Source organism: Terrapene carolina, unplaced genomic scaffold (assembly GCF_002925995.2).
Source record: "Terrapene carolina triunguis isolate 2854851 unplaced genomic scaffold, T_m_triunguis-2.0 Scaffold130, whole genome shotgun sequence".
NCBI lineage: Eukaryota > Metazoa > Chordata > Testudines > Emydidae > Terrapene > Terrapene triunguis.
The window spans coordinates 25217224-25244292 of NW_020664481.1; the positions used below are offsets into that span (position 1 = coordinate 25217224).

The 27069-nt window shown below is 42.2% G+C and overlaps 1 protein-coding gene across 1 annotated transcript in view; it reads left to right on the forward strand.

The window, feature by feature from the left end:
* SLC12A4 (solute carrier family 12 member 4) overlaps nt 1-27069 on the forward strand; it is a 75335-nt gene that overhangs the window by 18918 nt on the left and 29348 nt on the right. The window contains exons 2-4 of the mRNA XM_024219438.2: nt 14592-14686; nt 17508-17639; nt 24803-24949. Coding sequence (XP_024075206.1) covers nt 14592-14686; nt 17508-17639; nt 24803-24949 — 374 coding nt within the window. The remainder of the gene's footprint in view (nt 1-14591; nt 14687-17507; nt 17640-24802; nt 24950-27069) is intronic.

Below are 27069 nucleotides of genomic sequence, written 5' to 3' on the forward strand. Positions count from 1 at the left end.
GTGGGGCAGGCGGCTCTGCCGTGTGCTGCCCTCGCCTGTGGGTACCACCCCCAAAACTCCCGTTGGCCACGGTTCCCCGTTCCTGGCCAATGGGAGGTGTGGGGGGCGGTGCCTGCAGGCGAGGGCAGCACACGTAGTCCTCTGCCCCTTATCCCCTAGGGGCTGCAGGGACATGGTGTTGGCCGCTTCCGGGAGTGGTGCGGGGCCAGGGCAGGCAGGGAGCCTGCCTTAGCCCCGCTGAGCCATGGGGCTGGCAATCCTGTGGGCCAGACTGAAAGCCCTGACGGGCTGGATCCGGCCTGCGGGCCGTAGTTTGCCCTCCCCTGATCTAGACCATCCCTGACAGGTGTTTGTCTAACCTACTCTTAAAAATCTTCAGTGATGGAGATTCCACAATCTCTCTAGGCAATTTATTCCAGTGCTTAACCACCTTGACAGGAAATTTTTCCTAATGTCCAACCTAAACCTCCTTTGCTGCAATTTAAACCCATTGCTTCTTGTCCTATCCTCAGAGGTTAAGAAAAACAATTTTTCTTCCTCCTCTTTGTAACAACCTTTTACATACTTGAACACTGTTATCATGTCCCCTCTCAGTCTTCTCTTTTCCAGACTAAACAAACCCATGTTTTTTCAATCTTCCCTCATAGGTCGTGTTTTCTAGACCTTCAGTCATTTTTGTTTCCTTCATTCCTCTCATTGTTAAATATTTCTACCTTCAGTTTCTAGGCATGGGATGTTATAAACTACCCTGCTGAACCATCCCTGAAAAATAGGGCAATATAATACATTGGGGCATAACTGATGGTGCTACTGACTTCAGGGCCATCCATATTACAAGATGCAAGGCTGGAGAGGAAAACCTGTGACTCAAGTGTGGGGAGGGATTTATGTGATGAAACAGAGCTGGTACTTAAAACTTACCTCTTCCCTATGCATACTGGCTAAAGCTTAAATTATGCATAGGCACTGTCTCTCTCACTTAAAGATTGAATTTTGTCCTGTCTTTAATGGTTCTCCACTAGGATTTCCCAGGAAAAGAGACTTCTCCAATATTTGTAAAGTCATGATGGACTCCAGAGTTCATTTTTGCCAAAGGAAGATGGTAGGCAATGTGGCTTCTGACTATAAGTAGCTTGGGATTTTAGCAACAGCATTTTCAGTAAGTTAGTGACATTTATATAGTTCGTCTCTGTTGAAAGGATTATAGTTTTAGGACCATATCAATGTCTGCTTAGTCTTCCTGTGAGAAAGCATATTGCTTTATGAACCAAATCAATTCTGTGCAGTGCAGCAGCCAGCAGTCAGTGTGACCCTGGCAATAGTGAACAGTTCCTTTGGAAGTCCAGTATTACTTGTTTTAGTTGTTCTGGTCCTTCAGGGCTGCATAAAAAAGCATGTGCTGACTAAATGTTGTCTGAAGAATAGAGAAGAATGATAAACCAACTGACAGAAAATGGCAAAGAATTACTGCTAAGGGGTAAGTATCGCACGTAGTGTTGATATTAATACTATAAAGGGGTGCAGTGCTCTGCAGGCATCAGTGTGGCTTATTTATGAAGAGTAAAATAGAGGGACTTGTTGAATCACTAATCGCAAACATTTCAAAGGCTAAATCACTTGAGTTGTGCAGTTCTCATTGTCGTTGCTATGGCTGTGAAGGTATTATCGCAGTCTTGCGAAATACTGGGAAAGGTGGATTCTGTGATTTCATAGGGCTGGTGTTACACCTGCATACTAAACAAACCATAAAACAAATCTTAAGGAATATTGAACTGAGAATTGCACTTTATATATTTCAAAACATTTTAGTGGCTCATTTTTAAACAGTATTTAATTTGTAAATATCTGGTTTGCTTGTACTAAACCCTTTTCAGATGCAAAAGCTGATGTTATTGGTCATAAGTTATTTTTACATGTTTTATATTCAGTGTCATGTGCAAATTGAGCTGTTCTTAATCAACCTTTATTTTTCCAGGTAAAATCCATTAAGTACAAAGTCTTGGGTATAGTGGTGACCCAGCAGTGAGATGGATAACATTATATTGTAGGCTAAAAGATGTGGTGAACAATTTTGTCTGTTTAAAATATCTATAAATGTTAATAGCTTGGTGTTCCTACTGGGCTTTAAGCTGTCCTGGTTGATGGAGACATATCTGTGATAATGATGTACAAGAGTAAATGTATCCGTGTAACCTCTGGAATTCAATTCTGTGTTTAAAGTACAATGTGATCCCTTATTCATGCTTAAAAGCAGCTCAGGTAGAAATCAGAGATCCCAGGCCGAAGTCTACCCTATCCTACACCCCATACAGTCCCCCTTGGTGCATGGGGTATAATCCAGGACAGATTTGGCTTCTCCCTGTGACCATGTCTTAAAAGAGAGGCTAAACCTGGAGTAGCAGTCAACATTTCCTCAACAGCTCCTCCCTCAACCTTCTCCTTCAGTGAAATGGGTTCTGAAGTCCAAGATGGTGAGCTGTTGCTGAACTCAGAATGGGTTCTTTTCCCCTCTGCAGTCATGTCACTGTCAGTACTTATCTCAGTGTGTATATAAAATAAAGTTGTATCCTATCAGATAAAATCCCATTTTTATTTCCTGCTATTCACAATTTGAGATGTATTTAATGTAGTGATTAAAAAAAAAAGTATTAAACTCTTCAGTATGCTAGACTTCAACAGGAGTCTTTGATCTGTGGAGCCTACAGAGATGAATCACCAAAAGGTTGACTGCCTTAAGATGTAACTTAATTTACATTTTTCAATTCTGAAAAAATATAAACAGGTTAAAAATCTAATCTTACAGCCATGGTAACTGTTTTTACATTTTTAAAGAAAAATGCCTCTGACAATTTAACTATTGATCAAAATGCAGTTGAAGCAAAAATAAATCAATATTCCTCATCAGATTTGTGACGTAAGCTGCTTATGGAGATAGTGTAAATGTGTTATAGCCAGAAACTTGTATTATGTAAAACATTTTAATGCAAACATTATTCACTGTTGTCTAGAGAGAACCAACCATGTTTTTCTAATAGGTTCTAAATTCTGTTGTCTTATAATTTAGTCACGTTGGAATCTTATTTAAATAATTGGATTATGATTTCTTTTGCCTTTTAAAGCAGTTTAAAGCCAATAACTTCAAAAATAAATAGAATGTGATTTTTCAGTTGTGTAGTTTACATTTGGAAATCTCTGAAGAAAATAAACAATTGCTAATTGAGTAGTTTGCCTTGGAACTTTACCAAGGCTTGGGGAAGTATGTTTATTCAATAGAAGTCCTCATGCTATTCTCTGTAGTAATGGAACCAGAAGAAGTTTAGTAAACAAGAGCAAGCAGTTAAAGGACAGTTCCATTTCTAGTTATACCTTACAATACCATGATGTGTGACTATTGAAAGTATATTCCTCAAATAGGTCATCACGCTTTGAATATGTGAATTACTGTATCTTTCTACGTAGGCATGAGATTAGCATAACATTGAAGTGCACTGGTATTTTTAAACAATAGGCTTGAATAGTTTTGTAGTGTCAAAATATTCCACAGTATGAAGACCAAGACTTTTGGCATACATACTGGCAAAGATTCAGGGTCAGATTCTGCCAGCTTAATAGTTTTAAGCAGTATTGTACTCATCAGGTAGCTCCACTGAAGTCAGTGAAGCTATGAGCTGAGCATATACTACTTCCTGTGAGTATGGAAGCAGAATCTGGTCTTAAGATAAAGATTTTTGGGAGAGTGTCTGTATCTTCCTTCATGTCTGCAAAGTGCCTGATACAGGACTGAGGCTAAAATAATCATAAATATCAAGATCCTCTGGTAACTGGAGGGGGACAGAGAAGATGGAGATAATCAGTTCTCAGCCTGTATCTTTTTACTTTTAAACCAAACTTGGAAAAAGTAAGGATCAGCAATATTTTTTTGAGATGGGTGGGAGGAAATCATAACTACCTGTTGAAGCTAACTTGCTGAACTCTGCTTGTGACTCTGAACACTGCTGTAATTTTTGCATCTGAACAATATCTAACTGGATTGCATTTGTTTGATCCCTATCTCTCTTTTATAAACGTGAATAGGAGGGTATAAGGTGGAGTCCGATAACTTTTTCCATATTTCCTGGTCAAAATAGATTTTTAAAAATTCAGTTACACACTGTCACTTCAAACAAAGTTTTTGGAGAGTTTTGTAGTTTTCTCAAAAACAAATAGCAACTTGGGAGTTTGCTACTAAGTTTCCACTTTGTATCAGAAAATACAGAAGTTTTGAGATTAGATTACCCAACCAAAATTAACTCTTTTGCCCTGGGTTTGCTATTCCAATCTTAAATTTGCAGGCAATGTACTTGTACCCTCCGCAAGCAGAGTATTGAAACCACAAAGGTTTGGTTTTATAACTGCTTTCACACATACATATGTTTGAGTCTAAGTGATACTCCTATCAAGGTTTGTATATGTAGACACTCTAGCTCTGTGTCTAATGACTAGTACAGGGGTTCTCAAACTTCATTGCACTGCGACTCCCTTCTGACAACAAAAATTACTACAGGACCACAGGAGGGGGGACTGAAGCTTCAGCCTGCTCAAGCCCTGCTGCCCTGGGCGGGGGGGCCAAACCAAAGCCTGAGCCCTGCTGCCCCAGGCAGGGAGGCCAAGGCCAAAGCCCAAGGGCTTCAGCCCTAGGCAGGGAGCCTGTAACCTGAACCCCGCCACCCAGGGCTGAAGCCGTTGGGTTCGGGCTTTGGCCCTGGGCGATGGGGCTCAGGCTTCGGCCCCAGACCTCAGCAAGTCTAACGCCAGCCCTGGTGACCCCATTAAAACAGGGTCGCAACCCACTTTGGGGTCCTGACCCACAGTTTGAGAACTGCTGGACTAGTATAACTGGTATAACTTTGAACAGTAGGGCATGCTGGCCCCTGGTATACAGTCTGTCTTATGAAGGTGTCTTTCAGTAGACAGTGCGTATCAGAAACAGGGTCCGCACAAGCAAAGCATGATCACAAATAAGGCATTTGGTTTTGTATTTCTGGAGAAATAAATTTGTATTTGATGCATGGATAGGCTACCCAGGGCCATCCCTAGCCATTCTGGGGCCCTACGCAGCCCCCCCGCACTTATGGTGGCGCGGCTGGGGTTGGGTCGCTGCACTTCCCGCCGCCTGTGAGTGCAGGCCCGACCCTGCTGCAGTGCACAGGGGAGTGTGGGCAGGGCTGGGGTGGAGCAGGGGCGGGAAGGGGCGGGGCGGGGGCGGAGCAGGGGCGGGGGCTTTGGGGAAGGGGTGGAGTGGGGGCGAGGCTGGGGTGGAGCAGGGGTGGGAAGAGGAGGAGCAGGGGCTGGAGCAGCACGCAGCTGTGTAGGGCACCAGGGAATTTGGTACCCCAAATTTCCTAGTGCCCTACGCAGCTGCGTACTTTGCATATGGGTAGGGACGACCCTGAGGCTACCACTGAATTTCTGATGGTCTAGTAAGTTGTCTCCTTGACAATCACCAAGACCTAAATAAAAAGATTGTTAAAACTTTATACAAGAGAGCCTCTTGTGTTGCAAAAAATGTCATTATCTCCAAAACTCTTCAGTTTACCCCAAACTTTTAAAATTAATTCTACTCTGGACTAAGACAGGATGTGTGAAATTTGAGGTAGAACTGATGGACAGGAGAAGGTTAAAACAAGGCCTAAAATTAGTGGAAGCTGGCTTCTAAATTGTCCCTTCTTATTGAAACTAGAGGTAGCTATTGCTGCTGGCTAGGACAAGTGTGTCACACACTCCTAGCTGACAACTGTCAGTCACTAGTGCAGACATGAGTTCCCCATCTTGCGCCTGGAATCTACGTATGCAGTCATCACACATTGTAGACTGTAGGGCCTGGTCTACACTAGGACTTTAATTCGGATTAAGCTGCGTTAATCCGAATTAACCCTTCACCCGTCCACACTACAGAGCCAGTTAATTCGAATTAAAGGGCACTTAAAATCGATTTCTGTACTCCACCTCGACGAGCGGAGTAACGCCTAAATCGATTTTGTTAATTCGAATTAGGGTTAGTGTGGCCGCACACCACCGAATTACTGTGTTTAAGTTAATGGGGTAGTATGGCCGCACACCACCGAATTAATGTGGTTAAAAACCGAATTAAGGTGCTTAGTGTGGCCGCGCACAATCGAATTTATACAACCTGTTTCCCAAATTCGAATTATCTAAATTCGGATTAATCCTGTAGTGTAGACATACCCTAAGAATGAGTTCGGAAGGGACTCCTTGTAATTATGACATTAGAAGCTTTGCTGAGCTTGTCTTAGCCTGAGAAGCATGTGTCTGGACTTATCTACACTACAGAGCCTTTGCTGGTATATCTGTGCCAGCAAAGGCCCTTAGTGGAGATGCTGCAGAAGCTGACAGGAGTAGTTCTGCCAGCATAGCTACACCACCTCCACAAATGACGTTAGCTAAGATGACAGAAGCACTCTGTTGTGAGCATGGTTGTGTCTACACCGGGGGTATAGCTGTGTCAGGTAGGGTACACTGGTATAGGAGTGTGTGACACCCAGGGACCTCTTGATGCCAACTGGCAGAAGGCACAGGGAGTTTTACAGGGATCTCCTGGCTCAGATATATGCATAGTAATTCACCAAAGGGTAAGGTCTGTACTCAGAGACAGTAGCCCATCGGTTGTCATAATTGTGATGTGTATATAAGGCGGATATTTAAGAAGCTATGTATATATACTGAAAACTCTGTTCTTAAGGAAGGGCAGATCACCAGGAGGTGATGTGCCTTGGACCGGTTCCTTTCAGGCAGGGGGTAACAGATGCTTATTTCCCTGTTTAGTCATTGTGTATTGTCTGCTTCACTGTGGTGGTCTATTTGCATATTGAACCTGATGCTAATCAAAAGGTTGTGAAATTGACAAAAGAGGGAGGCCACAGGAAAAAAAAAATCAGCAACGCGTGTCCAGTTGGACACACCAGTTGGACAAAGGACTGTGCTGATATATCTGAGGGTACCAACAGACACTCTGCATTTTCCACTGACAGGGCGACTTGTCTCATAAACAGAAGATCACAGACAAGCCTGGCTGTAAAATGCTGAAAGGACTTTGGGTGAGCGTTATTCTGTAAGACAGGGAAGCATCTAGTTAAGTAAGTCTAGGTTCTAGAATGTGTGTTATGATTTTATTTTATATGTAACCATTTGTTTCCAATATTTTTACTTGCTATTACTTGAATCCATATACTTTGTTAAATAATTTTTTTACTCATCTTCACCATGAACATCTCTAAGCAGTGTGTGTTAAGTGAAGTGGTGATCTGGGGTGTAACTGGTAAGCTGTCACTTACTGCTCCTTTGGGAACAGCGGATCTGTGAATACTGTAAGTATTCAGTGGACCAGAAGCTGGACACTCCAGGGAGATGCTCATGGGTAGGAGTGTGCCTATTGCTAACTTGTAGAAAGAGAGCAGGGCCTGCGCAGGCCTAGAGGGGAGTGCTTGTGTTGCCTGTGGACAGTGGAGTTGGGGAGCTGATCCCCTGGCAGGCACAGCAAGGCTTCCTCATGCTAAGGACAGGTGACACGGAGGTGCCTCTCAATCCTGGGTACCCTGGGAAGCGTCATAGTGTGATTTCCCCCTCCCCCTTCTAACTGACATACCGGTAGCTATGCTGGCAAAACTTTGAAGTTTAGAGAGAGCCTGGACTGTCGGTTCCTTTTGATGGGAATTGGGTGAGTGCCTGGGTCAGCTGGTCATGTCCAAATCATAGGACTTTTTAAGGACTTACACAGGCTGAAATTGGCAAACCTTTGCACAGAGCCTTGCATATAGGGTGACCAGATGCCCCTATTTTTTAGGGACAGTCCCAATATTTGGGGCATTTTCTTTTATAGGCGCCTATTACCCCCCAGCCCCTGTCCCGATTTTTCACACTTGCTGTCTGGTCACCCTACTTGCATAACAAACTGTTCTCACACAATATATCTACCTAAGACTGAACGCTTGTTCACACCCTTAACAAAAAAAAAGTACCATGTGGTGGTGTCTGTCTTAATGCTAAGATATATTTCATGCTTCAGAATGTGAGCTGCTTACATGTGGGGCTGAGAAAGGAATTTCTCTGAACTGCTTTCCTATCCCACATTACAGAGTTGGGTTTTTTTGACGTATTAGGTATTTCCCATTAACAGAGGCAAGGTAGTGGACTAATGCTCTATTCCGGTATGGTAAATCCTGTGAAAATTACTTTGCATTGTACATTAGAAAATTACTTTACAAATGTATTTGATTCTTGTTTCCTAGAGGAAATGGGGTCAGTTTACATGGTCCTTACTCAGGACATTGGAAGCAAGCAAAAACCAGATAAAATGAGATCATTTTGGCGTTGTGGTTTAGAGCACATCTAAACTGTGCAGATTGCTCAGGAAGAGTTGTGATGCTGAAAGTGATTTTGGCCCACTAATGCATCTAACAGAGCAATGCAGTACTCCCAGCGAGAGTATAACAAATACATGAAGCTGTCTCTCCGCAGCAGCCAAATCTAACGATTGATGGAGGTTAAAGTAGGATGTCCTTGCAGTGAACTTGACTGTAAACCTCTCAGCTTTTGGTTACTACTGGGGAAGTGTGCAGTATTTGAGAGAGGGCTGAAGTGGGACCCAAAATGTGGCTAGCCATTGGACGAGTGGAAGACTACAGTTCAGAGGCCCATTTATAACGTACACAATCAGTAATTCGTGACTTCTGCATGCTCTTTCAAGCGGCTGGAGCAAATGCTGTATACATGAAGAAGAAAGTGATCCAGATGTGGTTTTGCTATACCCTCCTCATTTTGCGGAAGGCAGGCATCACGTGCTATTTCTGGCTGATTGTGCTAGATATTTCTGATGACGTCGGAAGTCTAGCCACCCCTAAACGCTAATACTGTGATGAAACGTAAACTTTCAGCCCATTATTGATACACTAATCTTCTGAGCGAGGTCCAGGGAGAAGGGAGGGGGGATGATTTTTCCACTTTTGGTTGCAGAAACCCAGGTTGGGGTAAGAATGTTGGAAAAGAGTGATGAGAGGACTGAAGAGGGCAAAAGAGTTTGTCACTTGTTGGGTTCATACTTAATCTAATTTACATAAAATTAAAACGATCAATCACATGACTTTTATAGATTAAAAAGTGCGCAGGCATTTCTACAGAAAGCATTAGAAATATTCCCAGATATATTAAAAATGAACCCATATCCCATTAAGCAGATATTTCTGACAGTAGCATGTTGCAGCTACAAGAGAAACACAAAATCTGTTTGTTGCATTTGCAGTTGCAGACCCTGAGGCTTCAAGCAGCAAAGGTACAGTTTAAAAAATGATCTACGAGCTCATTTTTAAAACTTCCAATCTACCAGAGCAACCCTAGAAGATAAATAATCAAGACAAGTTAAGTACTGCTTGAGACAAAGCTATAACAACTGCCTGAGAGAACAATAATCTCTTACAGCATGGTCCAAAATCTTGAGGAACTAGGTGGGGCAGTATTTTTATTACAATTACCATTCACCACTGCAGACTGTCTGAAAACTGGCTTAAATAACAAGTGCGGTGAGTGGGTGGTTCTTTGAGTCTAGTCTCCAGTAGACACTTTCCTATATTTAAAAAGTCAAGAAACATCTCATTTCAGCTTGATGCTCTGTTGCCAAACCAGGTGTTCTTATGGAATCTTGGGATAGTTTGTCTTCTCGTAAAGCCCAGCTCCTGGAGAGGTGTGATTATGTGAGAATCTTTCACATTTAAAAAAAAAAGAACATTTCTAATTCTCCAGGTGGTGGTAGAAATCTTGTAAACGTAGATCCTTGGAAACTCAAAACCCAGAGGCAAATAAAACTGATTTTGAAGCCAGAGATTTTAAACAATAATCTCATACTGTTTCTTTAGGCATGACCCATGAGTTTTGAATGGTTGGGGTTTGCAATAAGGTAGTCTGCTCAGGAGAGCCCAGTTAAAGGAGTCCAGAAGCTGTTGCTGGTTAAGATTTCAGTACATTGGCAGAACCATAAAAAGGAACATGCACAGCTCCTGTGCTTGCTTCAAAACCACTATAATTAAACTAGCCCATTTAAAAGATGATTTGGGAAATTTGTATGCTAACAAATTACAGGAAACCTACCTGGCATTACCATCCTCATTTAGGAGAGCTCTAAAATGACTTATTCAACCATTCTGACTTAAAATTATATATTACACTCCCCCTGCTCCCCTCAAGTGGTGATTTACTTGTGGTTTTGATTGTGTACATCTTAGAAATTAGGAGGCCCTGTTAAATGGTCTAGCTCCATTGACTACACCAACTTCTTGGGTTATGAGAGCCCGGGGGTCTTGAAACACAGTTCCAATTTAATGAACTTCTGACAACTAGTAGTTAAAGTACAGCTTTGAATGTACGCCTAGAGAACTGGCTATACTTCAGTTACATCAGAACTAAATTATTTTACCTCCAGAAATCTGGGGGCTTCAAAGACCCTAGACCTGCACGGTTTTTATCCAAGGCCTATTTAAACTCATACAGGCTCAAACAGCCTGAATCTTTTGCATTTTAGGTGGCAGCAAGCAGGGTGCTGCTCCTTCCTGGATACCTACCGGTTAAAGTGTTGCCATTCAAGCAGTTCTAAACAGAGAATAGTTGCTTTGTTTTTAAAACACTTCAAATGATCAAGCTGTATAGCCAAGTAACCATGTAAAAACACTGTTGTGTGGGGCCCTCAGTAAATAGTTCAATACAGAATCTAGTTTTGTAGCCTGCATTCTCCACCCCAAAATGAACTACAACCTTTCTAAGGCTTTTCAGAAATGCTAGTTAACTATCTCTGCAGGACTTCAGATATAACAGTAATAGACTTGTTGTTAATGCAGGGTCTCTTTACTTGAGGGGTTCCAAAAAAAGTCTTATTTACTGTGTGTGTATTGTAGACAGATCTGGTAGTACTGTCTCTTAAAGTTGCTCAACACTTCTCATAAATCCCCGTTTTCAGTTGTTCATATCTTTGCCAAACTTCAACAATTTGGGCTGAAATTTTCCATGCGGAGTGACTGCCTCAGTTGTGATTTTTCTGAAAATTTCAGCCAAAACAGTTGAGCTGTTTGTGAGAATGAGGCTAGTGACAAAATGTTGTGCCCATCTTAAAAAATTCAGATGACATTTTCTTTGAAAAGCCTCTAGTGCCCCCAAAGCTTTAGAGCAGGGATTTGAACTTGTTGGGGGGTGGCTTTAGTGCCATGAATGTGCCCTGTGTTATTCCCCTTGAAAATATGCCCACTTTTTTTTAAACCTTTAGAATTTTTTTTTTAAACACATACTCAGATTTTACACCTGCACTTCTTAGATTTTTAGCAGCCGCATTCCCTGAAGATTCTGTCTGCATTGGGCATACCTTGAGCTAAACAGGACTTTCCCTGCAATTGAGCTGTTACAGGCTCTACCTGGTCTGGGTACCTGAACTGACAGCAGAGAGGCTCTCTCTTGTGCTCTCAACCTGAATGCAAAGGAGACAAGTTAGATCTAAGGTGGGTAGGAGTAGATTGGAGTGGAAACTGTGACTGGAGGATGGTGGGCTAGGAGAGGGAAAATTGGATAGGGAGTGGAGATGGGGGCGGAGACGGACTGAGAACCAGTGAGGTGGGAAGGAAGACAGCTCTGACTAGAAGTTGGGGTAGAGGGGGAGAACTGGGACTGGCTGGGTAAAGAGAGTGGGATAAAGAGCTGAGGATGATGGGAGATTAGGACTGGGAGCCAGTGGGGACCTGTTTATGTTTCAACTGGAGGCCAGAGTTGTGGGGAGAGATGGATAGTGTGAGGAGTTGGGAGTGATGGTGGTGAAATTAGAAATAGCTGGGCAAGGGGACTGTAATAAGAAGTCGGGGTAGGGAAGAGATGGGACTGGGACAGGCACAGGTTGGAGGGCTCAAGGCAGAATGTGGTCATGGAGGTGTGAAAAGAGCAGAAGAGTTTGGGTCTACTAGAGCACACTCCCTTCCAGAGCCTGGAATGGAACTCAAGATTCTTGCCAGCAAATCTGTGAAACCAGCTGGCAAAGTTTATCATCAACTTTTAGTGCTGGTCCACATCGAGGATGACAACATACTACTGCTACCAGTAACTCCATTAGCTCAAGGGGCAGAGGTCTGTATGCTGGATCTGAAGGTTCCAGTGTTCCTGATGAGCCACGTGGCTGTTGATATGATGGCACCTGTTGAACTCTAGACTTAATTCCAGCAGAAAAGGGCCACCCAATCAGTTATTTTTAGTGGATAAAACAAACTGCTTTGCCTATATCTGGATATCTTTTTGCTAGTTGTTTTGCTTTTACTAACCAAAACAAGTGGACACACAATGTCTCTCTACTTTCCAGCAAACCAGCTGCGCTTTTTCCAAACCCTTCCCCTGATGAGAATGGTGCTGAACTAACAAGATATGAACTTCTTTTCGCTATAACAATTATCCAACTAAACATGTTGAATGTTTAAACACACTTGAAAGCATGTGATGCTGCACACAGATAGGAGCCTTCTGTTTAGCTTGCCAACTACTTATCCAATTGGGTTTATTTTTGTAATTTTGTGAAACACGTCCAGGTTTCATAATATCAAAACAGATACCTTCACTTATGTAGTGCTAATTCAACAGAGGCTAACCCAGTTGATTTAAATTGATTTAATCACAGTTGAATTAGTTGTGAGTTCTAATTTTGAAGAAATGTTTTCAACCTCTCAATCTTCTGCCTTTTCTTACAAATTCAACACACAATTCCCTCTTTTAACTTGTAGGATATGGTCTTTGATATTCTTTCACTTTCTTTAGTAGTTTAGTTTTTTTAAGTTAGTGACTAGAACAGTGGTTCCCAAACTTGTTCCGCTGCTTGTGCAGGGAAAGCCCCTGGCGGGCCAGGCCGGTTTGTTTACCTGACGCATCTGCAGGTTCAGCCGATCGCGGCTCCCAGTGGCCGCAGTTCGCTGCTCCAGGCCAATGGGAGCTGCTGGAAGCAGTGCGGGCCGAGGGACGTACTGGCCGCCGCTTCCAGCAGCTCCCATTGGCCTGGAGCAGCGAACCGCGGCCACTGGGAACCGTGATCGACCGAACCTGCGGACGCGGCAGGTACACAAACCGGCCTGGCCCGCCAGGGGCTTTCCCTGCACAAACGGCGGAACAAGTTTGGGAACCACTGGACTAGAATATCTTTTAGGTTATATTTGTTTTCTTTCAGGGACATGAACCTGTAAACACCTGTGCCTTGTGTATTGGACCTGTGAAACACATGGAATGCAGTTCAGAGTGCTAAAGAAAAGATGTGAATTTAAGAAATGCTGATCACCTACAGCTCCAATGGTAGCTGCAGATGCTGAGAATTTCTGAAAATCTGAACCATTGTTCTGTTGTGCAGAATATCACATCATTTTATGCTGCAGTGCGCTTAAAAAGTTTTAATACCGAAACTATTTTAAAACTTTCTTTAGGTCCTCTGTGCTGTGCTAAATTTTCTTTCACATTGTACAGTATATAAAAGCTATGAATTATTTGTTTGTACAGCACCCAAATGTGCTAGATGCTAGTTTAGACTCTTAAGAAGAGTCTTTATCCCCAAAAGCCTGTAATTTTATATGAACAAAAACATGAGGGGGAAGGGATTAGTGCAATGGTGGGCAACTTGCGGCCTGCATGCAGCCCGTCAGGGTAATCCACTGGCGGACTGCGAGACAGTTTGTTTACGTTCCCGGCCAATGGGAGCTGTGGAAAGCAGTGGCCAGCACGTCCCTGCAGCCTGTGCCCCTCCCATTCGCTGGGAACGGTGAACTGCGGCCACTGGGAGCTGCGGGTTGCCATGCCTGCAGACGGTCAATGCAAACAAATTGTCCCGCGGCCTGCCAGCGGATTACCCTGATGGGCCGCAGGTCGCCCACCACTGGTTTAGTGCAACCGAGAAAGTGCATATTTACTTACAGAATTTAGAGTTTGCAATAAAATAGAAGGAAAATACTCGTTAGTTGACATGGTATTATCTTAACTTGCCTGCAACAATGCTTACTAAATATTTTTTGAATCAGTTTGATTAGATGTGTGTAATTTGTTTGTGTACTTATTGCTTAAGCAGAAAATCGTGTTACAAATCAGCAATAGTCTCTAACTGTGAGTGCTCTCAGGAATTGTCTTTTCTGATTCATCATAATACTCTAAAAAAAAAAAAAAAAAAAGTAAAAAGAAAACTGTCAACGTTATTAGGCCCAAGACATCATCTTGGCAGTGGTCCCACCTGTAAACTTCCCCTTGAGGCAGTTTTATATTACTCCTTGTCTTTTTTAAAAAAGATTACTTTCAACACTGAAAGCAATATCAATGACGGTTTCAATTTCTCTGTGTCATGGTAAATCAAACATAACTAACACAGTTATGCCATTTTAAAATTATATGCTGAACAAACATTGGGATTTTAAAAATTGAATAGAACAGCTTATTAAAATTGAATAGAACAGCTGTTGAATAGAACAGTCTTCCTTGGGGAGTTGAGATGCTCCTCAGATTTTACCTCCATTCCAAACTTACCAAAAACTACTTCTTTTTTCTCTCTGCAGGTCATGTCAACCATAAAGAAAATAGTCCTTTTCTCAACAGTTCTGAAGCTGGCAAGGGAAGTGATTATTATGACAGAAACTTGGCCTTGTTTGAGGTAAACTTTAATTTTGCTTTCCAGACCACTGGGCATGAGCATCTTTGATCTTGAGTTATGGAGAATAGAAGATAAGGTTTTTATCTCTTTCTTCTGTAGAGGGAGGGGATGGAGACTTTCAAAGCTACAACTGGCAAGTTGATGCCTAATTCCCATCTAAAGTCAAGCAGTCAGACACCTAAATGCCATTTGTGCTTTTTAAAAATCTTTTAAAAGTGTTGGGTGGCTTTTGGTATGTCACGTCTGTTAATACACACTTATAATGCCACTGTCCAAGGCAGTGTCTGTGGGCGGTTGTTCTGCCGGTGATGTGTGGAGTAGAAAGCAGAAGGAACAGTTGGAATCCCAGGTGCCATGCACTCACATGTAACTGTCGCTACTTCAGCCTCTCTGCTGTCAGGACCTAGTGCCAGAAGGTTAAACATTGGGAATGTGGGTTCCAGAGATTGGGAACAAGGAATGACATGAGCTACAGATTAGGGATGGGTGGGAAAAAATAGCATGTTTGGGCTCTGATGCCCAGGAGGCTCTAAAGAACCCAGAAGATCAGGTTCAATACAGCAGCACCACACTGACCCAGTCTACCAGCATCTGCCATTATTCGCTTTTGCCAGCTGCTGGATGGTGGCTTCTCCCATGCACAACTCCTTTTCTTGGCTTGCGGTTAGTTTTTGCATCATACCGTGTATGATAGCAACCAGCTACTGAGCTACAGGATCAGGAATGGACAACCATGATAAATAAGTCTGGGATAAAACCCCAGTCATACCGTGAAACCATTTCCTGACCGGCCGCTGCTGTATCATGTGTCTGGTTGAGGAGTTCACACAGTACAGAGGAGGAGTAACTTCATACCAGTACCACTTTTTTGTCTGCAGATTGGTTGCTCAGGCTTGATTTTTTTGTTTTGTTTTTGTTTTGCGTGGCTGGGTTAGCAGGGCATTGATTTACATGGGGAAGGCCATAATTTTGTAATGGAAAGCTCTATAAATGAAGGCCAAAATTTTCAGAATTAAGTGCCTAAAGTTGGTTATTTAGGAGCCCTAATTTTCAGTGGTCCTGAGCACCTGCAGTTCCTATCAACTCCAGTTATAAGTATGGCTGTTCAGTGCCTCTGAATCAGGCTACACAGGTGGCTAACTTTAGGTAGTCATCTTTGAACACGTGTGTGTGTGTGGGTATTTTGTTTAAAGAAGAAGGTAGTAATTCCAGGGCCCTAAGAATCCATTAATCTTCCCATTTGCTTCCAGTTTTCTCCTGTCACTGCATGTTGTTTGTGCCACTCCCATAGAATCCAAAGAAGCAAGAATCCTCGACTTTTTCCTGAAGGGAGAATTATCAGCCCTCCATTCAGATGCCTCAGTTCATGAGAAAGCATGTGCTGAGCTTTCTTAAGCATTCCCTTTCCCAACAGGCCATTTAGATTAGCTGCTGCTGAGCCACTGCTCCATCAGGTCACAAAAGCTCCATTTTAGCACAAGCTGTTTCCACGGTGATGAGCCATCATGTAGAGGCTTGTGCTGAAGAAGTCTAGTGCCTGTAAGACGGAACCAGTCACAATGCACACCTCCAATTCTTGCCACTCTCGCTCTGAGCAAAACCTTAACTGAGACTTCATGGACAGATAACAGATGATTACTTCTTTCAAATGCATGTCTGCCAGGAAAGATATCTTAATCTGGTGGACGCTGGAGTTTTGCTTTTGAGCGGGCTTGGGCGTGTTGTGGGTGGCTGTGTTAGAACGAAGGGACTTTGTATATTTGCAGGATCTGTGGGTCTGTGTGGCTGATAAATTATGATGGCTGAGGTTGGAGTTGGTGAGAATGTTGGCTTCACTGGTGACTTCCCTGATTTTTAGTTATTGCAGTAGTAGGGTTGGCACTTGAGAAAATTTTAACCTGACAGGTGTGCTCTGTGTGTGGGGCAGGCACAAGGGGAGGCGCAGAACAGAAAGTTCAGAACAACAGAACTATTTTAAGGATCTTAAGGAGATAATGCAGAAAAGAGTACAGACGGCAGGCAGAGAAGAGAAGCTGTAAGAGTGAGAGTAATCAGAGTACTCTATAAACACTTCCCAAAAGATCCCAGCTGGTATAAAAATGAGACAAGTGGCTCACTCCTGCCATACTCCCCCAGAAGATAGGATGAAACTGCAGTATGGGGGGAATCTGCCTGCTTGCCTCTCCTCAAGCGCATTGGTGCAAAGTACCAACACACCGGCTCTCCCCACCCTAAAGACAACCACAGGGTAAGAGGAATCCTCCTGGATGTGGGGAATTTAGGGAGAGGGGATTGTGAGACCTTCATACATTCAAACAAACATACAAATTTTAGGAGGCTTAGCTAACCTCAACCTCTCAGAGGCCCTGGATTAGATATTGATCATATTAAATCTACTGGAATGTGCCCAAAACACTGCAATGGCTGGGACTCTGGGCACCGGATCTCTGGCTTAGTTGAAGAATTGTCCCTGAAAATGTTTTTTTAATGTTAACCCAAGATATGCATAATAGTCAACTGCAAATCTTTCACTTTCCTGAAATCCTGGAGTTCAGAGCTCTTTTTTCCTTGCACTTCATTGCCAATGCCTGACAAGTAGAAGGTGAGTCCCTATTGTCTTTGACTCCCCATGACTGTAAACCTTTCCTAAGACAGCTTTCAAAGCCCAAATGTCCTCTAGTCAAATCAGACAAAATTAATATTTCATTTATTCTACTGCAGCCTCTTTCAGTGAGTTTATCTCCAGCCCTGCCAAAGAGCTATATGATCCGCCCTGTTCTTTCTGACCGCTTTGGCTTACATAAGTTGTTTTCCTCCACAGGAGGAACTGGATATACGACCAAAGGTATCTTCTCTGCTTGGTAAGTTGGTCAGCTACACAAATCTCACTCAGGGAGCCAAAGAACATGAGGAGGCGGAAAGTGCTGAAGGTTCAAAGAGGAAAGTATCAAAAGTAAGTAGAACTTCTCTCAATGGCCAGTTTGTAACTGAGATTGCTTATGTGTGCAGTTGGAGATTTCTGAAGTTCCTTGTGCTTCATCACCATTTCTGAATAAGGATCTAATCCTCTGCCCCCCACCCCCACCATGGAAGCCATGACATGACATGACATGGCTTCATTGGGAGCAGGACTGGGCCCCAAATGAACGCAGTGAGTTACTTGTAATTTCTTGTTTCTAGACTGAGAAAATCAGAGGTGAAGTAATGCTTACGCAATCTAGTCATTCCAGTGCACTTGGATAGTCTTAGTATGTATTATTCTCAGGAAGTTTGATTAAGTAGGTCACAATGTCACAAAAATCATGCATTTAAATCTTATAGCCTGTTTCTATCACCCTTATTCACCTTAAATAGAAACTTAGTCTGTGAGTTGTCACATTGAGTTCAAAACCATTTTTAGAGGCGGAAGTGTGTGTGTTTAGGCTTCCTGTTTGAGCCCCATTTCTAATAACACTGTAGTAGGTGAGGTTTAGTGACCTGATTTGAGGGTGCTGTGCACCAGCAGCTCCCTTTATCCTCTGTAGGGGCTACAGTTGTCCAGTATCTCTGAAAATCAAGCCATGTGCTTCAACAGGGTACAAAAAATCTACACATTAAGGCTAAACTTCCTATTTAAAGGTCTTGCTGCTTTGCTTGCAGGTTTTCAAGCAAAGGTTCAGCAAAAGGTTTTCAAGTAAACTGCTGTGAAATGTGAACAGTACAGCTTTATTCTCATCCTGTGTTGCCATACGGACCGAAATCTTGACCCACTGAAAAAAGACAGAGGCAGTAACACTGAAGACTGCCAATTCACTTTCAAAGGGAATGCATGTTAACCCATGCCAAAAGTCTGATTCCAGCACCCTCACTCCACAGGTAGTCCCTTCTGATTTCAATGGCGTCACCAGACCCAACACCTGTTAAAAAAAGTAGTTGAATCTGGGACCAGAAGCATGAAAATGCCTCAGTGTTATGGTTATTATGATGTCGCTAAAGGACAGAGTTAGCTTATTTAGGTGTTTGTGCATTTTGATACTTTAATGTATTTGGATTCCCTTTTAGGCATACTCTTAACTATATATTTATATGCAATAGTTAAGGTTATTCCTAAAAGGGAATATATATCAGTTTGTTTGTCTGGGCATAATACTAAAAGCATGCATGAGCGGTTGTCTTTTCCTGTTAATTCATGGGAGTGCCTAATTTCAATTGATTATTCAGTCTGTTCTTCCTAAAAAATTGGGAGAAATTACTCTAATAAAGAATGTAGAGAAATAGGGTAGACAAAATCCTTAACTTTTTGAAATGGCACGTTCTTTGCCCATTGTTAGTGTTATTTAAAGACTGTTTAAGATAAAATGACACCTCACACTGGTATTCTACACTGGCCATCTGGAAGCCATCCGTTTCTTTTCCGTTTGAAAAAGACTGCAGAGAATTTGGTAGCTGGTTCCAGCCTCAGTGAGGAAGAGATTAGGGAATGATAGGAAGCTGAGAAGGTATTATCAGTCCCTAGCAGAGTAATTCATGGTGGTGTAAAATACTCTGTATTTAGATACTGCATATATCGTGTAACCCACTTAGGTTTGGTCTACACTACCAACTTATGTCAGTATAACTACATCACTCAGGGTGTGGAAAATCCCCTGAAGGATGCAGTTATACTGACCTAACCGCTGGTGTAGACAGCACTATGTGACGGGAGGGCTTCTCCCGTTGTCATAGCTACGGCCTCTCAGCGAGGTGTAGTACCTATGCTGATGGGAGAAGCTCTCCCATCCGCAGAGGTAGTGACTTTGCTAAGTGCTATAGCAGCGTAGCTGCGGTGCAGTAAGTGTAGACAAGCCCTTAAAGTGAACTTGTATATAGTGAAACTCCATTTATGCTATAACAATAAGTCTCAGTTGTCCCATTTTAAGCTATACTGTTGTGGTTTGTGGTCGTGCCACAGTAGAACTTGACATGGTTAAAGCACATTTTGTTCTTGTATGGGTAGGACTGATTTTTTTTTTTTTTAAACCCACTGTTCCTGCATTAGTTTCTGGCACATCTGTTTGCACAGTGTTAACTTTTTGTAGTGTAGTCTCTGGGTAACTCAAAGCTTTTGAAAACATTACCCTGAACTAGTGTTTCAGTACACTGTGTATGCTCCAGTTAGTGAATTTCTGCCTAGAGTGTCTGTCTTTTGTGCAGGACACTACAGTAAAGGTCCCATTGTGTGTAATCTAAATTAATTGTAGTTGGCATGGGGTGGAGGAATTCAAATAACATTAAAGCTGTGAGGATGTCAGATGTCATTTGGAATATAAAACTAGGGAGTTGAATACAGACATGAAATACTAATTCAAGTCACCAAAGAGGAATGCAAAATCATGGGCAGAGACAATGGAGAGAGCATTGAGAGAGCCTCCAGAAACTGTGGAAATGAGATTTTCCTACAGGTTTCCGGTTTTTATTTTAAAAAGTTTCTAGTTCTCCTTTTGAAGTGTAAATACTGACTCAAGGAAACAGTAGCACCAAGACATAAAATCCCCACTTACCTTGATGGGGAGTTAAACTTTGACACTCTGCTATTAAATATTAGCATCTGTTGCTGGATGATACACCAGATACATCCAGCAAATGTACTCACCTAGTATGGCTGAAAGTAAATTGCATGTCAATCATTTGAATTATGGAGTGTTGTTGTAGCTATGTTAGTCCCAGGATATTAGAGAGACAACTTATTTGTCCATTAAAATATATTATCTCACTCACCCTGTCTCTTCAGTCATTTGAATTGACATTCCATAGGGAAATGCTGGAACAGGAATATGAGCTTTTTTTTGGTTTGGACTCTGTGAATCTCTGTTGCCCAACTCCTTAAAATCTCAATATGTGTTGTTAGATGCATGTTGCAGGCGTGAATTTTTAATGGTCTGGCTTTCTCACCTCATCTAATATGCCTAAATTGATAATTGGATGTGGAATGCTAAGCTGCATGAATAATGCAGTCTTTTCTATAAATAAAAATTATATCTCCACAAACTGCTGACAGAAGACAAATCTCTCAGTGACTTCTGCTTCCTGCTATGCTTGTCGGTATCAACCAGTTTCACCAGAGCCATATTAGCACAGGCAGGCTCTCCTTTCCAAAATCACTGCCACTTAAAATCAGAAAACTCACTTGTATGCAAGTGCAAAGTATTAAAGACCTGTGAATGGCAGACATGGAAAGATAATTATATGCTTAGGCTGCTAGATCATGTGGTGCTTTAGATTTTGAAGACAATTTTGCATCTTACTGGTTTTACTAAAATTACAAGATTGAAGGAGACTTGAAAATTTTTCACAAACACTTGCAGTATGGAAAATATATTATATGGAATTTCTTTTTTCCCTCCTCCTCCCCCCCAAAATCCCCTTTAGAAGATTTGCTCAATTGTGAAAGTGTCAAGAATAGACAAACTTAAATGGAGTATGGCTCGCTAACTATTTCACCTTGCTTCAGTATTGCCATAAGTTTTTAGTATTCAGTGTTATGTTGTTTTGTAGCTCCTTGCTGTGTGTTAAGATACATTACCAATTACCCTCTCTCTGTTTAAGAGGGTGGCAGGGGGGGTTTGTTTTGCTTTTTAGGTTAGTATGAATACGGTCTGTAGTAAAGCACCGACACAGTTATGGTGCTTCAAACACCAGGTTAGACAAACATCTGTCAGGGATCATCTGGATGATACTTAGTCCTGCCATGAATGCAGGGGACTGGACTAGAAAACCCCTCGAGGTCCCTTCCAGTCCTATGCTTCCAATCCTAGGATTCATGAATAATAAATATCCTACTTCCCATATTGGAGATCAGATTACCTACTTCAGCTTCTACAACGTAACTGAGCAGTTCAGCTTTATGCAAATGTCTGTAGTTATGGCTTTTGGGGCTGTTCTGTGGCACCCTCAGTTACTTATATTGGGTGGCTGGTAATGGCAGTTGTCAATTTCTTTGGGCCCTGAAGCCAGTTGTTTAGAAAAACAATCAGGCTAGCACAAGGGGAGTGGTGTCCTTTAGCTCAAATCAATAACTTGCGTCAGTTACGTGTTTGAAGCTGATCAAAGTGGATACCACACATGTGGAAGCAGGGGCTGCCTGGCTGAAAACAGATAATTATCATAGACGATATGAGGTTTTTTTTACCATTTGCCGATTGTCAGTATATCTGCTATTTTACTAGCTCAGTGCAATCTTTAGAGTAGTATTTCAGTTTTCCCAATGTGGAGAAGGGCTCAGTCACTGCAAATCACTGGTGCTGGTGCAAGCTGTTCTCCTGCTTCATTTCTTTGTTTGCAGTATTTTTATTTGGGTAACGAAACCAACAACCCAGTGACGACTTATGTATGAGGTGCACTTAGTAATGCTGTGATTTGGGCATCTCTTAAGCTGTACTGCTTTGCAATTCTCAAAGTATACAATGAATGCACAATGTTTTCCCTTTACGACTGAGATTGTAACTTGGTGTAGAAGAGGCTGCAGGGGGAGCGGGGAGAGGGACCAGAGCAAGAGAGTTGAGATGCCAATCAGAGAAGAGGACGTGGAAGCGGCAAGTTGCCAGTCAGAGGGAAAGGGGTGGCCCAAGCTGATGTAAAGCGCACAAACAATGCCGGGGTGAAGGGGCTGGGACCGGGGAGGAGTGCACTACTGAGCCTTAATTTAATTGTGTTACTGCTCTGAGTGAATGGGGAAGGAGAGAGAGTCAAGTAAACCAAAGGCAATTTTACTCACTATTCTGTCATTCGGAAGTTTAATTTTCCAGCCAAATGAGGATAGACTGTCTTGCAGCTCAGAGCTTTGAAAATTTAATGGCAGCTGCTACAAGTTATTTTTTTAAAAAGTATTGCAACCCCAAGCATTCAAAAATTGTGATTCAGGCACTCCAAAACATGAGATTTTCTAAAATGATAATTTTTTGGTCTTTATTTGCTGGGGAGGTTGGGGGGGAGGAGGCTGCAAGAAAAACACCTCAAATGCTGGGAATTGATAACACTGTTAGGGTTGATTTGACTGTAGGACTGAAAGCTTCAATATGCTCTGTTAAAACCTTGCAATTGTAAACTTAGCTCCTGCTGCCACGGCCAGGCAGTCTAGTGTGCAAATCAATCCTTGAGTTGTTATACTCTGCATTTCAAACACATTCAAATGCAAACTATGTGCACACCTTGAACAATATCAAGCACCTCATACTATCCTGTTTTTTGGAGGGGAAAAAGGAGAGAGTATTTAAAACAAAAGCCGGAATTAGCAGAGGTAATGATGCAGGCCTTGGGGCAAGTAAACAAAAGTAGTATGTTAGGGAATTAGTCCAGTGCAAATTCACAGTAAGTTAGATCTCCTGGTTTCATGTCAAAGACTAAATATTTTGTGTAATTTACACGCAGCATGACAACCTTTCTAGGCATTCTGAGTAGATGCTTTCTAAGACATTTCTCTTGTTAGTGAGTGTAAGACCTTTAAAATAAAGTATCTGCATAGACATTGCAAATTTTATCCAGATTGACACACTTAGTGGGGATACTAAAATGTGAGTGTAATGTACCAGATTGTGCTTCAGAGCATGCAAGGGCAGTTAATTTAAAATCAGAGACATTAGTATGATATCTAGAAGTCTTTGGATCTTTGCACATTCAGCCCAATGAATAGACACAACCTTACATAGCACCCTCCTAGATTTAATATCTACACAATTTAAGATAAAACAGTGAACTAAGGAAGTTTCTAAGAATATTTTCATAATTTGTTTTCCGAGAGCCTGGTAACAAATAATTTGAACAGCTCTTCCAATGAGTGTTCAGCTTTTCTGAAATTTGAATTAGGGCACTTCTAATTAGGATGTCTGTGCACAGACACAGCTTCCATTAGCATCATGGGACAATGATTTCTTGCTTCTTCATACACGCCAAGGAAAGCCAAAACATATTTTCATAGTGGGCCACATTGATTCCGTTAGTGTTGTAGTACAATAACTATTCGCTACACAAATGATAGCTTTTTTTGTATGATGGAACAGTTATTGACTGCATTATTAATCAGCTACCTTCTGGCAGTCTAATAGAACAGAACACATGACCTCCCCTCCTCCCAACTTCCGCCCACCCACTCTTCTCCAAACAGGCCACACAAATTGCAATGGCTAAAAAATTACTTGGGTTGGCTTGAGTTACAGAAGGAGCTAAGAATAAACATCAAAAATCCAGTCTAAGACTCTTTGGACTTGGTCTCCTCCTCCTGCCTCCCAAGTGTCTCCTTGAGAATTGCTCAACCCACGCTCTAAGGCCTGTTCTTCACTAGAAGTGTGGTGCTACCTCACGTCAGCAACATGATGCAAAATCCTATTGAAAAGGCAGTTGGTAGTTTCAGCATTTGGGGAGGGGCGGGGGCAGTGCACAGAGCTGCCTAGCCAGTCCTCCGCCTAGAAGCAGCAGGGACATGTTGCCGCTTTTGGGGAGTCACGCAGAGGCAGGTAGGGAGCCTGCCGACCCCACGCCAACCGGACTATAAACTGGACTTTCAATGAGGATCAGGAAATGCCGGTTTATAGAGCTTTCCTGTTGGTAGAGTGCTGGAGAACACAGTTTTTACTGTATAAACCTAATATGTAAAGATATGGAAAATATATAGCACATTTCTCAAAGCTGTTTCCAAATCTTTTGGTAGTTGTAACTGGAAACACACTGAACTTTTGGGGATAAACCTGTTCTTTACTTAGATTGTAAGTTTTTTGGACAGGGGCTGGGTTCTTGTTCTGTGTTTGTACAGCATCAAGCACAGCAGAGTCCAGCTCCTTGCTAGGTGCTTGTAGGTACTACCACAGTACTAATAATAAAGAATATAAATATGTTCAGTTGGTAACTGCTGGAGTGGTGGGGCTGAAATGAAGAGCTAGCAGCCTGGTCCAAATTTTGTTGCCAGTCAACCAACGGTTTTGGTTTAAACCATTCTCTTGAGGTTTTTTGGAAGTACAGCATTGTAAGAGTTGTGCATCTTTTTATTATAATCTATCACAGCATGATGTCATTTAAATAGCTGAAATCTATTTTCCTCCTCTGTGTTCTAAACCCTTGTTTTGAGTTACCCAGTGAATGAAAGTTGATGTATGTGTTTATTTTCAGTCACCCAGCATGGGCACCCTGATGGGAGTGTACCTTCCATGTATGCAGAATATCTTTGGGGTTATTCTCTTCCTTCGGTTGACATGGATGGTGGGAACAGCAGGAGTTCTACAGTCCTTCCTGATAGTCTTAATCTGCTGTTGTTGTGTGAGTACATGATCAAATTAAGACCCATCTCATACCATGTGTGTACCTCTTGCAAAGCTTTTACTGTGCCCCTCTAAGGAGGTTAACTATACGTGTGTGTAGGACTAAGACCAGGACTACACCAGAAACATTTGACAGCATAGTAATGTCAATTAGGGGTGTGATTTTTTGAGGGGAGGGGGGAGGTAAACATTACTATAACGGTAAAAGTCCTAACGTAGATGCAGTTATAATGGTGTACAAGTGCTTTTGTCAGTTTAACTTAGGCTAGACTTCTGTTGGTATAGCTATGTTGGTCAGGATGTGAAGAGATCTGTGGTTGGCAGAATCTCCAACTGTATCAGTGAATCACTGCTTTACAGATATTTTTATTTTGCTTGGGGGTGTGTGGGTGGGGATTTACAAAGTGCAGCTTTGCTGGTATACATGTGTCCACAGTAGGAACTCTTTGCCAGTATAGTATACTGGCACTCCTATGATGGTAAAGCACTTCAGATGTCGTCTTATTTCGCTCAGGGAAATGGTGTAACCTCTATTGCCAAAAGCACTTTTTTGCTGGTATAAACTGCGACTAAACTAGGAGGGTTTTCTGGGATAGCTATGCCAGCAAACCTGTTTTGGTGTAGGCCTGGCCTAAATTAGTTGGGTAGTGAAGAGTGGTGAAGAGGGCCCTGCCATGATCTATGGGTGAATCTACCTTGTGGCTCTAAGATAAATTGTTCAGATTGCATGTGCAATCTAAGCAGTTAAGCAGCCACACTCTTTTATAGGTGGGGTTTGGAAATTCAGATCCCACAATATTGTCCAAGCAGAATTGACAGTAAATGTGTGAAGTCTTACAAAGCTCTTCTCCTTGGCTGCTGTTCAACTCTTGGGCTCTTTGGCACATCTGTTACGCTGTATGTGCAAGCCACACTCATCTCCCACATGAAAGGCTGAAGAGTTTAATTGTTGCATTGCTTTTGTTGTTGTGAAATCGATGAGTTTTCTGCATTGAGAAAATGACCTTTGGAGGGTGTGACATACCAGGGTACAATCCAGACTACTGAGCAACTGTGTTCTACAACCCTACCCTGCAACCTTGGTTGCCTTACAATGCTTTGGTTGAAGCAGTTCCCACCTGGGCCACTCACAAACAGCCGTCCAGCATGCAAGCCACACCCTGCATGTCTGTGTGTAACTGCAGCTGGCCAGCCACACTTGGGTTACACTCTGGCTCTCACCAGCCTTGGTTATACTTCAGGGTGACCCCAACACACCTCCAATCTTAGATTTCCCCCCAGAAATGTATGTCCTGTACTTCCCAGCCCTCTTCTGGACAATACAAATTATATAGTGTGTATTATTTCTTTAATAGAAATAATATGCACACAACTTGACACCCCAAATGGAGTTTCCCAGACACTTAAATTTAAACACACCAGATTAGATAAAACAATAAAACAGCCACAAAGAGAGAGATTTAAAGTGAGTACAAGTAATGAGGCATAAAAGTCAGAAATGGTTATAAGAAAAGAAAGTTAAAATGCTACTTGTACCTAACTTAAACTATATTAGAGTCAAGCAAAGTTTCTCACCATATGCTTTCAGCTCTCTTATTGACCAAATACCCTAGGTCAGGACCGCTTCTCCCAGAATCCAGTGAATGCTTTCTTTGTCACTTTAGGTCGGGGGTGTGTGGTGTGTCTGTGCATGCCTGAAGTGTGCCTTGGGGTCTTTGTCCCTCCTTTTTATAGTTTCAGTCCCCCTCTTGAAAAATATTTACACCTGTGTACTAGGAGACAAAAAGTCTGTAGGAAAGGATTTCCCTGCTGCTTTTTCCTCACTTATTTGAGCTTCCCTTGTTTCCCTTCCTGCTTGATGACTCTGTTTACTGCTTAAATGCAAATTAATCAGAGCACACATTCCTTTTGTTTGAGATACATCTTTTGCCTACCTCAGTTTGGTCCATCTATTAATAACACCATACAATAGAATCTTATAACTTCAGTGTTGCCACACATATTTTATCAGAACAATACTGATCAACACATTGAGTTTTCAAATGATAACTTACAAGGCATACTTTGTACAAAGATTATTACAGTAGGTACTCTTGGGGGAATTCTGCGTGTGCGCAG